General features: G+C 35.8%; 1 protein-coding gene across 1 annotated transcript in view; it reads right to left on the bottom strand.

Moving 5' to 3' along the window:
- Positions 1 to 4,167: 4,167 nt before the first annotated feature.
- The window catches only part of LOC124606313 (MAP kinase-activating death domain protein), a 612,624-nt gene continuing 598,361 nt past the window's right edge, over positions 4,168 to 18,430 (bottom strand). Inside the window, exon 75 of the mRNA XM_047138295.1 lies at positions 4,168 to 4,981. Within this exon, the coding sequence (XP_046994251.1) occupies positions 4,835 to 4,981 (147 nt within the window). The 3' untranslated portion in view covers positions 4,168 to 4,834. The remainder of the gene's footprint in view (positions 4,982 to 18,430) is intronic.

An 18,430-nucleotide genomic window follows, 5' to 3' on the forward strand; every position in this document is an offset into this window, starting at 1 on the left:
CTGAACAATAACTGTTGGAAAACATGCCTTTTATTTTCGAAAAATAGCATAATTCTAAAATGGGGAGTCAAACAATTAATACATGGTAATTTGATTCTAAATAAGATAACATGTGTTTCTTCAGGATTTACCACAAGATTAAATGTAATACTGGAATACATAATATATTTTATGGCTCTCCTTGGAAATAAGTACAATCCATAAAATTGGACATTTTAGCCAAATTCTTATTCTGGTTGCTGCACAAATATGTAACTAAAATGTACACAACATGATTTTGAATGGCTCACAAATGCATGCTATGGTTTCAAAGATTTCTTACAAACCTTGTATAAATTGTTATCCCATAAGGAAAACTAAATACATTTTCTGGAGGAATTTCCAGTATTATGACATTAAGCATCACAGGCCATGTTCTTGTATACTGTCAGTACAGTTACTTAACATGTCCTCTGTTACATTTTTACATACGTAAGGTGTAACATTTTTTAAGTCCTCATTATAACAATCAAAGTTTACCATGAAGCTTAAAATTTGAGATGGGAAAACAAGTTGTAGGATAATTAATGTAACATGGTGGATAAGTTCACACTCATTGAATACAGCTGAAATTTAAAGTGATTTTTTTTATCAAACAACCAGCATTATATTTCTGAAAACAAAATATTCTTCTCATGACCCTCTCTTTCCTTCGTTTTAGATACTTTCATTGATCCATAGTTCTGTGTGCAATATATTTACATGTAACATTTCCCTACCATGTCAATCTCTTGTTTTCTCTTTGATTCTTATCATCTCCTACACAAGGAACTTTTTCTTCAAAAACTAAATATTCAGTTTTCAGTATTCATCAGCAGTCAATGGGTGTAGAACTTCATTTACCACAACACACAAAATTTGGTGAAGATCAGAAATTCAGATAAAGTAATGGCACTGAAAAGTTTTACGTAAAGCAATGCTTCTACTAATGCTACAGAAGTCTAATCACAATACTAACAAAAAAATGAAAATGTGCCTGAACTTTGTCAGCATAGAAACATACAAACAATTAGTCCAGTACCAATATATTAAAATTCTAATTTCTGACAAAAACAAGTAACAGAAAGTAGTTCATTATTCATGTCATTCAAACATGCAATGCTATTTTACACTCACACTACTTTTGCACTTTAAACAGGAGGCACAACATTGAAGATATTACTTAACTGCAAAGCAGTACATCACCATCTACATCAGATGTATGTAGCATTTCATACTGATTTTTATTTACAACAAAAAATGAGGAAGCACCTCATACAGTACATTCAGAATGTTATCTGGAATGATATGAAACTCCTTACTGAAGTACAAATGGATTTAACAAATAATAAAGCATCAGTGCTAGAAACGTAGAAAATTACAATCTGTCTTAAAGCTACAAAAAATATTTCCTAATATGTTATATACATATTTACAAATCAAACTACTCACATTCTCAAGTACTCACTACAGTACCACAGATGGTTCTTACATGTTTCCCAACACACACATTTCTACAAAAACTCTAAATTTAATATAAATATAACATTGTCTTGAGTGTCTTTATGGACATGCACATTTTCTGTAACAATTGCAGGCACATATTACAATATCAATAGTGTTTGAAAAAATTGTGTTTGTGTGAGGATGAACAGCTTCACAAAATAATACTTGCAGTAAATGAAGGTTTCTTTAGAAACCTGTGGATTAAGATGTGATTCAAACCAAATATGTGCTAAATATTTTAATCTGCGTATGAAGCAGATGGAACACCCATGGTAATGTGAGACGTACATTGATTGTTCAATTAGCATTCTGTCATATAATTAGAATATTGTTTCAATCAACTGACAGATGCAGGAGAAATATAACACATATGTAATACATAACCACATTCACAATTTGAGAAAGAGACATCCAGTAAACAGCATTAAGAAGAACCTATAACATTTATGTCTGCTGTCAATGCAGCTGTTTACTGTGAAGAAATTGTTTCCAGCAAAGAATTATTACTTGTAATTACTACAACTGACCACTGAAATTTGAAGCAAATCATGATACAAAAACACAATATTTTTTAAGGCAATACTACAGCATTATCAGCACTCCAGTAGAGATACAAACTATTTTCTTTGAGAAATCAGGTGACACAACCCCATATTGCTTTTTATAGTGAGTTAAGGACATTCAGAAAAGAAAAAATATAATTATAAGATTTCGGAAAAGGCATAATTTATTGGTATGGTATTATGTATAAAAAGTGTGCAATAAAAAAATTGCCTACTACTTGCAAATGACAATAAAAATCAATAATTACTATTTCCACAAATAGTGGATCCCAGAAATATTTTTACTTTGTGAGAGATACTGCATTTTGTTTTTCTTGGGTTCCAACCAATTCTTATAGTTTGAGACTCACTGTTAATTATAGTTGCAGTTAAATCTGCCTATATGATTAGAGCCCTATGACTAAAGCCCAATAATTCTGTTTGATGTTATTTAAGTACCTCACAACATTGATTCTACAGCATCTGGCTGTATTGGCATGATTTTTGTTGCAATATATAATGCACATTAAACTTCAAGAATTAGATGAATATCTGTGAAAAATAAATTAGTGATATAAAGAAAAATATTTTTGTTTAGACCATACACTTTTAAGGAAAGCATTTACAAAATGACACTTTTTCAGACAAAAAAGAAAAACCTTCATAGTATGACATGGCAACAAATGATGTGAGGAAGCACAAAAAGTAACATGTACTAAGTTTGTAAAATGGGGTATGCATCATGCACTGATTTTGACATCATCCTGTTTTCTGTATCTCTCTTGACCCAGAATACTTGTTTTGACTTCACTTCCTAAGTCCTGAATATCCTCACGTTCTACAGCTACATTACCTCTTTTGCCAATGCTCATTGGTAGTGTTAATATGACTTTTTAAGCATTTTATGTTTGCTGTAACTCAGTAAGCTGAAGTTCATTTCTGTCTTCATTGAATTACTGCACCTTATATTTTGTTCAATAAGCATAATCCATTTATAGTCGAAAGGGTTGTGCAACAAACAAAATTATGAAACAGAGCCATTTTCCCATTTGCCTCTCAAGACAAAGGAATTTTATGAACAGTATTAAAGACTGTCTATGGCATTTTGAGTTACACAACATCCATTTAAAGAAAAGAATTTAGTGCAAATTATAATTGTAGCACTAGTGGTCACTACCATGGTGTTCAAAATTGCTTACAAAGAACAGGCAAATGTGTAAACAATTTCTCAGTTCCACACATTTATATTTTATTTAACATTAAACAGCTTCAAAATTTAAAACAGATCTATGATCACCATTTGATTATTTTATCTCAACAATGAACTGCAGTTATTGCTTTTTATAATAATTATTGTAAAAATTCTGGAAAAACTATCTTTATATGACACAACAATTATTGGTGATACATACTGTAATTCTGGGAAAGAAAATTGTGGCTATAATATCCAACACTCAGATCTATATATGCAATACAGTTCAGTGACAACCAGATATACAAATCTTAAAATTTAGTTAATGGCAACATTGTATTTACAAAAATTAATATCACTCTGAGTCACAGTGAATTACAAAACAATGCAAACTGTCTCGTATAAAATTTCATAGCCTGTGTTTATTCATATACAACAGTATCTAACATTTCACCTGCATTTATGCAATGCCACAACTATATTATTGCCTTGTCACATCTTCATAATAATGCCATAATAATTGTTTCATATATGGATTGCTTTAAGCACAGCTATCCCCACACCATTTTAACAGATACTGTCTCACACATATTACTGACATAAAAGAAGTTTTTCTGTCTAAATAATCACAAATTCCAAAACTTTGTTCACAAACAAACAACTCAAATGTGCAACGTACACAATGTCTCGTATTTGTCTTTACTTATGAATCAGTTTTACATTTCGGTAATTTCAGTGTTACATAACTGTATTCTTACATCATGATGTCTCTTGCAAGTAGCAAAATACTACACATGATTCTTAAATTGTTATGTGCAAGGGAAAAGAATCTGATCCATGAGGCATAACACAATTTTTCTAAAAAAAAAATAAGAAAGAGAGAGAGAGAGAGAGAGAGAGAGAGAGAGAGGCAGATACCGAATTTATGTTCATTAGAAAGAAATAATATATTGGGACTACATAACATATCATTAATATTCTATTTGGTGTTGTATCAGTTGCACTTGGTATTTATTTTAAATACCCTATTTGGCCCATAACATGCAGTGGACCCATAAATTATCCAAGTACATTTCTAAGAGGCTGCTGGGTAAACTATGTGGACCAAAACTAAAGACCAAATGAAGTCAAATGAGAATTAGCATTTCACATTTGTTCTGGATAATGAAGCCTTTGTGCCATCAAAAGCTGTATGGGCACTAATTGATAAACATTGTTTTTTGCAAGAGAGTTCATATTCATGTAACATTGTATAGCTGTAAGTTACATGGTAAGGAGAACACAAAATTTTAACATTGTTTTTTGCAAGAGAGTTCATATTCATATAACATTGCATAGCTGTAGGTTATATGGTAATGAGAACACAAAACTTATGCAATTTAAGAATTTAAATAAATAGCTACAACAACTTTTTCAAACTGAGCATTCATTTCATTTTGCATAACCTGAACATTTCATACAAAACTTGTACATAACTTGAACTTCTTATTTGTGTTATTAAGCTTCCAATATTAAACTGTAATAAAGCATAGTTTTGGAATCAATAAGAAATCAAGGTAGCATAGAAATCAGAACTTCAATGAAGGTGCTGCGGAGAGTGTGACGAGTGTTGTTGTGATGGAAGAGACACCCCATCTCCTTGGCTTTGCTGCAAATGCCTGTGTTCTTGTCCTGCTGCGATATACGAGAAAACACACAGCACCGAGTAGCAAATCTGATCTGACTGAAATAAGAGAAAAATCAGACAGTTAGTTTTATTTTGTTATGCACAATAAAGAAGCACAGATAATAAAGTTATTAAAGCAAAGATTTGCCATTTATAAAGTCTGGAACACATTGAACAAATAATAAAAGTATGAAAACTTTACAAGCACATTACACGCAAGTACAAAAACAAATCATTACTGGATATGAACTATGCTATTACACCTTCAATTCAGCAAAATCATTACTGTGTTACTGGATTAATATGCATTCAATATGCAGGAAAAAATCCCTATGTAGACTACTCAGTATTCAAACAGGGCCTGACTTGACATAAATTTGAGCATACACATCTCTGTCCACACATATGTTGTCAGCTTATAGGCAGATGGTGTCTACTTTCTTCTCAATAATTTCTTGCAAGCTACTGTTAGAACATGTAATTTGTGTCAGTTCTGGTTACTGAGTCTGCAGAAGAGGCCCCCAGTCAAGGTTCTAAAGAAATCTATTCATGAGCACTGTTGAAATGTTTGGAATTTCCAGAACTGACTGAAGAAAGTTAGACACACGGCTAAGGCTATAATCAGTGAGTTCAATCAATGTGAAAGTGATAAGAGATGCTTCGAGAGTCTACACAGAAATTATTGAAATAAAGACAACATTGTTATTCCACAAGGCTGTCTGGTTATCTCTGGCTTAGCAAAATGTTACAAATGATTTTTAAGCTGTTATTTCCAAAGAAAGAGGATCTGATTCAAATTGCTTAACACGGTTTTTACTGAACGCTGCTCAAAAACATTGAGAGATTTAATTATTCCCTATTCCATTCACAGACAGTATAGATGAGGCGTGATTTATAATACTATGAAACTACTAAAGACTATTCAGTGAGTTATTGAGCATGTGTAAACAGACTGACATAAACATACATCTGTATCTGAGTTTATATGTCAGAGCATTCACTCATAACCCCCCCCCCCCCCCCCACACACACACACACACCCTATGTCTGTCTGTCTGTCTGTCTGTCTCTCTCTCTCTCTCTCTCTCTCTCTCTCTCTCTCGATCTCTAACTGTCCATTTTTCTCTCCCATATATATTTTACAATTCCAGTTTTTCAACTTAATGCACAATTGTTCTGTCTTTTGTTCTTCGTTCTGCTATGCCTTCTGACTAAACTTATCACACTCTGATCAGTCCACTGGTCTTTGAACATGTTTTTATGTCCATATATCTTTTACAGAAATTTTATAAAGGCATTAAAAGCATTCACTTCGGTCTTCATGAATAACCTATCTACAAAGCATAAGTACATTTAAAAGTGTCTTCTGTGATGACATACAGTCATCTAGTGCGAAAGAGGAATATGACCCACAAATATCCAATAGTGATGTCAAAAACTTCTTGTCATCTTTTTATCAACATAATGTTCACATTCATTAATTACTTTTGGGTCATTTACAAAAAGTACTGGATATCTTTTTTAACTGTTTATTTGGCAGTGTTGCTCTCAAGCAACATCAAATTTACGTTGGCCTTATGGGACAACAAACACTTCCCAGTGCCTTTTACTGCATTGTTGCCTCCTCGCAATGTTCCTTTACACACTGCGAATGCCAGTTGTTGTAATAGTTCAAGGTTTTCCACACGAGATGGCAGTTTGTGCAATGGTGTTACAGAGATCTCCTCGTGTGATCAACAGGGGTGTCTTATTTTGGTTCTGAAAGAGTGTATTTCAATAAATTGGCAGTAATCTTAGCAGATTTTCTTCAATAAATACCCAGACATGAGTTTACAGCAGAAATGTTTCAATCTAATATTGTTTTGAATTACGTAAATAGTATAAAACTTTTATGTTGCCTGTGAGCAACATTGCACATAGTTGGGACATGTGCCATTAGTATATTACATATGCTTACAGCGTGACAGAGTAGACATTTTTATTTTCAGGGGCTTTTTAGCTATGGATTCCATAATATTTTATGGAATTAAAAAAGCAAGAGGAATAGTAGTTCCAATAGAAAACCAGGCTTTGTCTGATCTAAGCGAATCTGAAGACTCTGAACTCAAAGTTTTGGCAGACTGCAGTGATGATGATCCAGACTATATTCTAGAGCGTCAATCTGAGTTCCACAACCTAGTTATACCAGAAACTGATTCTGATTCAGGAAGTGAAATCTCAGAAGCTGAACATGTGCAAGGACCTCCTGCAGTGAATCCTAGTGCAAGTGCCAGTCAAGTGAAAAAGAAAATTACAAAAGGAGTCACTTACATGTGGGTAAAGGAAGATACAACTGCTAGGGCAGAAAGTCTCTCTCCTGTGTTTTCTGATGAAGGCAATACACCACTGGGTTATTTCAGAAGATTTCTTTGATTCAGAACTAATTGACAAACTTGTGCAGGAAACGAACTTATACTCTGTGCAACGAACTACCATTTCAGTAAACACCTATATAAATGAAATGGAACAATTTTTCAGTGTTATGATATACATGCGTCTTGTTTCTATGCCTTCGTACACTGACTAGTGGTTTCAGTCAATGAACTGTGAAAAAATCACCAGCATTTTCAGTTTGAAGCGCTTTCAAAAACTCCACCGATACCTGCATTTTACGACCAATGAGAATGCTGTGAACTCTTCTGACAGACTTTTCAAAATAAGACCTGTTCTTGAGTCAATTGTAAAGAACTGCCGTGAGCAGAAACAAGAGTCAGAATTTTCTATAGATGAGATGATGTTTCCATATAAAGGTACAAGAGCAGGTAATTTGCGCCAATATATTCAAAACAAGCCACACAAGTGGGGTTTTAAGATTTTTGTTCGTTCTGGTGTGCCTGGAGTTGTCTATGATTTTCTTCCCTATAGTGGCAAGGGGATGATAACTGATCTTGCTGATGACGAGAAAGTATTTGGAATTGGAGGACAAGTTGTGGTTACACTTTGCAAAAGTATTTCAAGAGATATTTCTCCCACAGTTTATTTTGACAATTTCTTTTGCAGCCTTGAACTTATAACATACTTTAAAAAAATCAAAACATTGAGTCCATGGGCACCATAAGGAAGAACCGAATAAAGAACTGTCTTCTACAATACGAGAAGCGAAACAAGGACGAGGAAGCTATGACTACAGGAAGGACAGTCACTCAGACCTCATTTTAGTAAGGTGGGCAGATAATAAAATTGTGACACTTGCAAGCTCATTTTGTGGTGTCCAACCACTCTCAACAGTAAAACGATGGGACAGCAATGAAAAATGAAGAATTGATGTGCCCTTCCCTGTATTGTATGTCAGTACAACAAGCATATGGGAGGAGTTGATCTTGCTGGTATGCTGATAGATCTCTACAGAGTACCAATGAAAACTAGGTGTTGGTACATGAGATTGTTTGGATTTATGCTAGATCTGAGGGTTGTAGATGCCTGGCTGGTATTTCAAAGAGAATCTCTGGACAAGAAGACCTCATTGAAGTCATTCAGGGCAGATATTGCCAATGGTTTGATGTTTTCAGGGAAAAGGAAAGTAAGAAGGCCCTCAATAGACATAACAGCACCACAAAAGAAGAGGAGGAAGCCAACAGCTCCGACTGTTACATAAGATGTCCAATTTGATAATATGGAGCATTGGCCTGTACATGGTCCCAAAGGTTGTTGTCGTTATTGTCCATCTGGATATTCTATAGTCATGTGTTCAAAATGCAATCTAGTATCGTGCTTCGTTCCAAAGAGGAACTGTTTCCAAACATTCCATTACAAGAAGAACTAGAAGGGAAAATGAAACAGTTCTATTACACAGCAGGAATGCATAAATGTGTTTATAAATTAAATTTTCTATGTACTGGCAACCTTTTGCTTGAGGTTATTGGCAAACACTTTTTTTCTATAATATGTGTAAATGTGGTCTACTGCTGACAATGTTGCTTGTAAGCAACATTTCATAATTTTCATAATTTTTGTCAAAAATTTCTAAAACTGACTGAATTGTATTTCTTTAAGCATAATAAATAAATATAAGCACTGAATTTTTTTTGTTTTTATTTTCACCATTTGCCAAATAAAGGGTTAATGATCTTTTCACCAATGAAAGTTAATCTGCTTAGAAATATCTCCAAGAATAGTAAAAATGTGTTAATCAAAAGGGGTTAAGTTTGATGAATGCATAGACTGACAATAAGACAAAGCATTCCAGAAAAAAGTCAAATGTAACTCATAGTTCCATGTACATTTTAATCAAGAAAGCTCTTGCTTTGTTGTAGCACAAGGGGACTCTTTTTTAGACTTTGGACAGCTTTCATTAATCGTCTGATCTTATGTCATAATTTATAAGCTATATGGGTGTGACTTGACCATCCTTTGAACATCATATTTCCTCTTGCACATTATCATTTGCAGTACCTACTTGCCCATGGAACGTTACACACAAACATGCAAATATTTCAGGAAATCCATTATTGATCCCAAGTAAGTATCCATCTAGAAAATAAATTGTTTTATTTTGGCATCTTTCAGTTCACATGGGAACGCAGAAGATAAAAGTGAGCTTGGTGACTACAGGTATAAAAAATGCTGGGTTGACAAAACTGTCTCAGCAAGTGCATATAGTTTGTGATGTTTATATGGGATACATAAAATGTGTTTTAGCAGTTTCCTGTAACGATTTTTTTAGTACTTCCATCGAAAATATTCTTGTAAGCAGATAAATGGGCCTCAGCTAGGGACCATAACTGAATTCACAAATATTTCTAAAGTTTTTAGAATAAAAGAGAAATCATGAATATGCATTTTAATTTCTTTACTATAGTTTATATTACATAGCAGAAGTTGCATTTTCTCTAACAACTGCAGAAGCTTTCTCTGTTCAGTTATCTTAACGAGCAGAAATAAACTGAACATTAATGTTAAAATTTAACTGTTCCAGTTCTGTACTGCTACTACTATTACTACTACAACTACTAAAACTACTCCTATTCCTCCTCCTACTACTACTAATTATAGTAACAAAAATTAGACAATTATAAAAATTGAAGTACAACTGTGGAAGCCAGAACTACTTTTTTATTTGAGATAACATTCACATAGCAAAAGCAGGAAAATAATTACTACTAGGGTAAGATTAAATAAGGGTGTAAACAATGCTAAACAGAAATGGAAAAAGTGAAATGGAAAAGAAACAATAGGAAGGAGAACAAAGTCTGTGGGAAAAACAGTATCCAAAAGATGGAAACAAGAGGCAAGAGGAAGGGGCAGAAAATATATGTTACATCATCGAATTGGAAGATGTTAGCACAGACTATATCAAGAGAGGTGGTGTACTATGCCAGTGATAAATAGAATATATAGTACCAGGGGAAAAAGAATGAAGACATCTGTCAAAATAAGTGTAAAACATTCAGTAATATTCAGTTACATCTCACTCATTTCAGATAACTTTGATAGAGATTCTCATGGTTTCTTTCCTTACTGTGTTAAAACACACACACGCACACACACACACACACACACACACACACACACACACACACAATAAAACAGCCAATTTCAAGGATACACCCTAGCAAACAAATTACAGTGGCATAAGAAATGCCCATTAGTGAGACAACTTGTTTAATTTATGTGTAGAGGGCTTAAAAATCTACAGGCAAATTTATACAAATCTACAATACATGAAAAAAAGTATTGTCCATGTTTTATAATTTCTCCCTGTTTCATTCATGCTTGTAACATGGAAAGAGTGATGACTTATGTGTCTCTGTAGATGCAGTTATTAGACTAATTTTGCCTTCACAGTTCTATGGGACTGACAGATACAGGGATGAACATCCATACAAGGTGGATCTGAAATTTTTGGTGAATGGTCTCATGAAATAAAGAAAACAAGAGTTACAAACAAACTATCTTTACCAGCCTTCAAAGTAATCACCATTAACTACAACATATTTCTGGCATCAGTTGTATAGCTTTTGGAAACTGCCAGTAACACTTCTTGTGGTACTGTTCGAAGCAACGATGTCACATGTAGTTCAATATCTGCAGCACCTGCAAAAGTGTAAGGCTTTCAGAGCTAATTTATGGTGGGGTAACAAAAAGGAGTCTGCTGTTACCAAATCTGGAGAATAAGGAGGGTGTTGCATTAAACACGAAAGTTGAGCATGCAGATAGTTGTTGTTGCGGAGAAATTTCCACTTTCCACTCCAGTAGAGTACCCACTAGATGCATTGCAGCAGGCATTTCAAAACTCCCTTACAACCTTCCATGTTGACTGTTTGACCATCAGGTAGAAATTTATGATGGACCAAGCCCACATTCTAAAAAAGGCGATCAATATCATCTTAAACTTTGATTTTGTCAGCCAACTAGTTTTGGGAGGTGGGTAAGATGATGAACACATGTCACTGAGTGTTGTTCAGTTGCCAGATCATATTGGTAATTACAGATCTCATCTTCTGTAATGATGGTTTCCAAAAACTGCAGATTCTTGCCAGATACGTTGACAAAATCTCCAGAAGTTTCCATCCAAGTCTCCTTCTGTTCATCCATCAGCATGTGCTGATACAAACACAGCACAAATCTTATGATTTTCAAATGTCCATAAACAATAGTGCTTACACTGACATTGCTTATCTTCACCTCTTCTGATATCATTCTCAACGTTCTCAAAGATCAGTCATCTACAAACATCTGTTGTACAGATTTGGTCTCGTCTGGGATTGTGTTTGCACATGATCAACTCAAATGTGGCTAACACTTAATACCTTCCTCTCCATCTCTAAAGCATTTAAACCACTTTACCCATCCAGTATCAGGGTGTATACGTGGACAAGGAAAAAAAATTCCCCGATTTTTCCCGGATCTCCCAGTTAAAAATACATTTTTCTCCTGGGTGGGAAACACTTTCTCCCGGGTGAAAATACACTTTTTCCGTCTTAAGTGAAACTATATGTTCCCTCAGAACTGTAAAATTTATCAGTCATTTGAATGGTTATGGTTTTATACAGCGGCTTAGAATTTCCCGGCACTTTAGAAAATGAAACTCAGGGGGAAAAACCACATTTTGGAAAGTTCCCTCATGTGCAGCAACATATATGCTGCATATTTTTGTATTACGAAAGAATAAACTCGAATTGCACCAAAAACAGCATGTTACTTTCCGAAGCATTGAAATCGAGATTGCTATACGCTTTTGTACGCCAGTCATAGCTCATATCATGATATCTCGCCAGCTGATAAGAGCGGATATTCATAGCATAGGACACGTGATGTAGTCAGCCAATAGCAACATCACTTACGTAGCGCAAACATTCAAACAGGAAAAGTTCATGGTTTAAATTAATATATGCAGTGCTGATACAGGAAAAGCAAACTTTTCATACATTATATTTGTCGTGAAGATTAATAAGTTACTAGTGAAACTAAGCTATCACATATAATGTTGATCTTTTTTGCACGTTTTACACTTTAAGACACATCACACAAATGTGCCAGTAAAATGTTTAATACCAAAATAAATCTCTGATCTTCTGGGCTCAAAATTCTTCTAGATGGCTTGTCATCAAAGAGTTGATTTTTAAATGAGAGTCAAATGCTCTGTGATTTAAGAAATCCATCGTACATTCTCGCACATAGTTTATCTTGCGCAAAAGGAAATTTACTTTGAAAATAACGCTTTTCACACCACAATTCGCAATATTTTCCCAAGATCTGCTGCAAATAGATTTGTTCCAGCATTTGCCAGAGAGTGCCACATAAGAGGCGTTCCCGCACTTGCGCAGCTACAATGACGTAGAAAGCCCATATGTTTGTATGTGTAAGACATTAAAAGATCTTACATTATGTCATAAAAGAAACAAGTCATCAGAGAATACTCCAAAAGAGCCGGAATTTCTTGAACCATACTGAAATGAATAATCCGCGTTAAACTGCACATTCATATGTCCAGATTTGCAGCAAAGTAGGCCTCGATCTAATATTAAGCTTTTCAGTGTGATTTTTGGGATGTAAATTTTCTTGGAGTACCAGTACTGTATTATCTCATGTTTGCTTCTTTATTATGGCATAATGCCATATGTGCTAGAAGATGAAAATGCGCACTTGAAATGCAGTGAATAGTTGAAACTAGCCAATAGTGTGGAATTAAATACTTCATTTGAAACAAACTGGCTGCCTCAGCGGAAAAGATAAATAAAAAGCGAATTTCTTTAGCAAAGCGACAAAAATAACTTCATTGTCCTAAAAGGTGATTAATGCTTGACTGTCAGAAAGGTGGAAATAAAATAAGATCTGGAACTAACGACATATTGTAGCCTTCCATAATCATGTGAATGTATTTTAATTCCCTTGATAGCTCCCAGCCACAGAAATCACTTTTTTTTCATTTGATGTGAGAGCAATAAACGAAGAGGCAACAGCAAAATCACTAAATGTAAACCCCCCCACTGTAACTCGAACTGCTCTGCCCATCGGCCCCGGATCTACGATATTTCGAAGCGGGGCAATACTAGATGATGCCCCCCCCCCCCCCCCTCCCATCTCGAGCATTTGAGACAGAACGTAAAAAATTAAAAAAAAACGACTTTTCAAAAATATGTTCATTTTGTAGCGCACATCTTTTTTGAAGAGTCTGATGCACAAAAATTGGAGGAAATGTAAGAAGTGTTATTTGGTCTTAAGTGTGCCAAAGTTCAGTGCCACTCCTCTTCACACAGCATTCTTCTACCACATGTCACTGTACTTCACATTGTGGAACTCAAATGTGTATATTTTGTAATGGATGCCATCAAAATATATCCTGAGGTGTTTCTCCTGCTCCCAGTCGGCCGGTTTGACATAATGCCCCTCTTTTTTTTTGTAAAAGAAACACTCACAGTTAATACTGGATGGGATTATTTGTAACCGGAAGAACAAGAACTCTTCAGAAAATTTGGACTCTTTATTGCCTATTAGCTAATAACTTACTGTTCTGTGTGTCATAAAATGAAATACAGGGTTGGGTTGTTTTGGGGGAGGAGTCCAAACTGCGAGGTCATCGGTCTCATCGGATTAGGGAAGGATGGATAAGGAAGTCGACCGTGCCCTTTTCAAGGAAACATCCCGGAATTTGCCTGAAGAGATTTAGGGAAATAACGGAAAACCTAAATCAGGATGGCCGGACGTGGGATTGAACTGTCGTCCTCCCAAATGCGAGTCCAGTGTGCGTACCACTGCGCCACTTCGCTCTGTGAAATGCAGGATACATAAAACCAGGTACGACAAGAGACAAGCAAGACAGTACACATTTCTTCAATCCTTAAGTCTTAGCGTTTTTATTTCTCTCTCTAATCTTGGTACAGCTTTACATGATGTGCTTTCCTTTCTGCGAAAGAATCTATTACCTCATCAAAGTTCGTCAAACGTTTTGCTACATGAAAATTCTAAATGTCGTTGTCTAATACTGAAAAAGCTGTTAATGCAAATAGTACCCAAGACTGGTGTGGTTTCTCGATCTGATTACGTCTATTTTCTGACTGTCTGCTAGACAAAAGAAAACAGGTCTTTCTAATATTGCAGCAACTGTAACACACACACCAAATAAGCGAGACTGTTTTGGAAATAATTGTCATTTTTATAATATGACAGAATCTAATTCGCGAAGTACCAATATGAAATGCCTATTTGGCCTACTACAAGGAAAAAGCTTTATTTTAGGAAATAGTTTCACATTTCATTCATACGCTCCAGTTTTTGAAGCACGAGATCAAAGAGTAGTAGTACGAAATTTTTGTATAAATTTGGAATCGTCATATTATTCCATAATCCGTGTGATGTCCCCATTTCTTCTCCTTCCTCATTCTAACAAACTGTCTTCTCATCACTAATTCTGTAACTATTCCTATCATTGTCAAAGCTCATTCATTCTCCGGTTAACTCTACTAACCCTGTCAGAATCACCGGTTTAGTTATCCAGCGATTATTCTCCGGTTAGGCGTTATTACGTGTTCGTACAACGTGTTTCCCACGCTTCTCCCAGAATAGAACTTAAGCGGCTGCTAGCCAGGAAATGTACAACTTGCCCTTTCTACTTTAGCGATCTGGTCAAAAATTTTCTGTCAAAATTTCATTTTCTTGGATACACCGAGAAGATAACGTAATCTTTCTTACCTGTTATTCCTGTTAGTCGTTTATTTCCACTATGGTAGTCTGAATCTATGGACTTCGCTAGTAATTATAATAACGCTAATCATTCGCATACCCAATCAATCACATAAACAAACGGCTTTCACCCGTTCAGCTTTATTCCGCTCAGCTCTAATAGCCCAATCCCCTTTTGTCATCATTTGAATAATTGATAGACTAATGTGCGCTAACTGCTTGGCGCTTTGTGAAACAAGGTTTTTTTTCCTCAACAATATGAATTGGCCCCCCTCACCACTAAAATTGCCGCCCGGCTCAGATACCCCGGTTTGCTGCGTACACAACCAACAGCAACGTTTGTGTAGCCAGAAGCGGGAGGAGGTACTACTCATACGCGACTCAACTACGCATGCGTATGATCCCGCTCGCAACTGCTTACATGAATCTAATGTAAACAGTTGTGACGTCATGCTCATCGGAGGTAATTCGTTGTCACGAAGCAATGCATAGTCTTCCAAAACCATTTTAACACATTTTACTGTTGGCAAATTCTTGTATGAGCACTGTTTTCTTTTTTTATGGCGTTTTTCCTATGCGATTTAAGTTTTATTCTCTAGTTCATATTTTGTTGCTGCAGTATTATTCGGCAGTAGCGGGATACAGTAATATCCTTTGTTAGAGTATCGGTTCTTACCAGTCAAAATTACAAAAAATTACCTGAAAACTAAAACAATGAAAAATTTCCGGAATTCTGAAAAATTCCAGGGTTTTTCCCGGTTTTCTCCCGGATGAAAAAATTCCCAGGTATTTCCCGGATCTCCCGGTTGTCCCGGGTCGTATACACCCTGAGTATACCACTGGCGAGAATGTGAAGTCAAAATTGCACAGCCTGTTGTCCGTTGAAGTCACTGACCATCCATCTTCTAGCACCTGATCTCCTCCATTCAGTGTTACTAGGAAGCTTGTGGTACACTGCATTTATGCGGTCATACTAAGTCCGCAATTAATGTGCACTGTTTGTCAGGATAAAGTACAGTATTTTTAAGTACAAAAGGAATATGCTTATTATATGGATAATTTTTTTCCTCTATCAGAATCAGCATTTTCTCCTCAATCTTCCATATTCCATCATTTATTTGAACAATTCATATAAAATATATTAGTGAGTGTGAACTATTTATTAAATTTTCAGCAAATGACCTAAATGCTATGGTGAATACATTGTATGAATACAGATTTAATATACTACAACAATATCCTCTTGAGTAAACAAATCAAGCTTGAATCTTACACCTACACACAATACAGAATAATTTCAATTGCTGTTACAAGACTACAATTTTTTGAAAACATGCAAAAATTAGCTGGCCAGCTGCCCCTATTTTGGACACTTGAGGGCATTCTCAGGTGTGTTAATCACAATTGACATGTTCCTGTTGGACACAGCTGACATGTCCCTGTTGAACAATTCTGCCCTTTGGGAATTATCACAGGCATCCTACTTCTCAGCAAAGAACATTCAAACATTGTGAAATTATGTGTCCATGCATGATCACACAGGTATTGGCACTGCTTAAACCCACCATTGGGAATTATGCTAATGTATGCTCTGACCTGGCACCATGAATGTTAGACAAGATTAAATGCCTCAAAAGCCCTTCTCAATGTGGTCCACCCACAACAAACTATTGTAAAATCATGACACATGGTCTCCCGCAAATCGCTATGGCTAATGAATGGCAACAGTTCCTATCATGTCTGCTGTCAGAGTACTGAGCTCACAATAGCACAGACCATGTGTCGACACTACAGTTCTGCCTATAGTCTTATGGCTAGATGGAGAGAACACTATAGACATTCAGGACATTTACTTTCTTTAAGCCCTTTGCCTAGTTTTATTCATTCCATTATAGACCATCTCCATTTCCAGGTAAAGATTCCTTTGTTTCTTGTCTGTAAAGCAGCTAATAATATAGCACAGGAAGACAGAAAGATTAAAAAATTTTTAAAAAATCTCTTTCTGTTTCTTGTAAAAATAATTTACTTGCTTTAGTGAGGTGAGGACAATATCCTGAAACAGTAACAACTGAGTTCAATGTTATCAGTACCCATCATCACTCTTCATTGGTCATTATAACTGGTACAATTTCCTTTCAAACTGATTTTCAGTACTTCATGTTTACAGTATAAGATGAAACAAAATTTTTACACACATTCACTGGTCATACTTAGTTGGCTTGATTAATTCATTTTGACTTTTTCCGTTAGTCCATCCATATAATCCCTCATAAAAAATACGCTGCCTGACACAAAAATTAAGCATCCAGAAGGGGAGAAGGAAATGAAACTTCATGGGTTGAGAGGGTATGTGATGTTATTTCAGTCATACAAAATTGAGACAAATTTTTACAAAGAACTTGGCAGTATGAATCCAGTTATCAGTACCCCCTGTGGATGTACCCCCTCTGGTCTGGATGCATGCACTGATTCAATTGGGAAGAGTGCCATAAGTTTGTTATATTCTTTCCTGAGGCAAGCTGACCCACAAACTTTTAACTGGTTGTTGACATCTTGGATACTGGCACTGGGATGGAGTTAACATCTGAGCTGGTTCCACACATGTTCTATGGGAGAGATCTGTGAATCTTGCTGGGCATGTAAACATCTCAACATTACACAGACATTTCATAGAGAATACTCCACATGTGGATGAGCAACTGTGTGTTGAAAAATTATACCGCAATACTGTTGCATGAGAGGTAATACCTGAGTTTGCAAGATGTCCATGACATACCCTTGAGCCATCACAGTTCTCTCAATCACTACCATCCATTATCTGAAATCACACCCAATGATTCCTCAAATCACGATTCCAGGAGTAACACTGCAATGCCTTTCCAAAACATTCCAAGAAAGAACCTCTCGAGATCACCACCATGGCGCCAATGAAAGTCCTCCAGTGTCTTGCAGAACGATGACTCATTGCTGCACACAGTGCAATGCCGGTTATCAGCAGCCCACACTTCTTAGTCATGGCACCACTCCAAATACAGCCTTTTGTGTTGTGGTGTTAATGGCAGCCTATGCACGGGATGGTAATTTGTAAAGAGGCTGCTGCTAGTCTCCTCGGTGAAGGATGACAATGAATGTTACAGTGGCTTCATTATTTGTTCTTGAATGGAAAGTGCAGATGTGAAGGATTATAATGTGTTGAGTACACGATATGGCAAACCTCCATTGTACTGGGGAGACACGGTCGGCTGAAACCTCAACGATGAGTGGAGTCTGTTCTCACTTTCCCAAGAAGTCAAACATTGGGCTGCTGTCACATCAAAACGCTCCAAAAATCTGGATATCACACAA

The sequence above is a fragment of the Schistocerca americana genome, chromosome 3 (assembly GCF_021461395.2).
Source record: "Schistocerca americana isolate TAMUIC-IGC-003095 chromosome 3, iqSchAmer2.1, whole genome shotgun sequence".
Taxonomy (NCBI): Eukaryota; Metazoa; Arthropoda; class Insecta; order Orthoptera; family Acrididae; genus Schistocerca; species Schistocerca americana.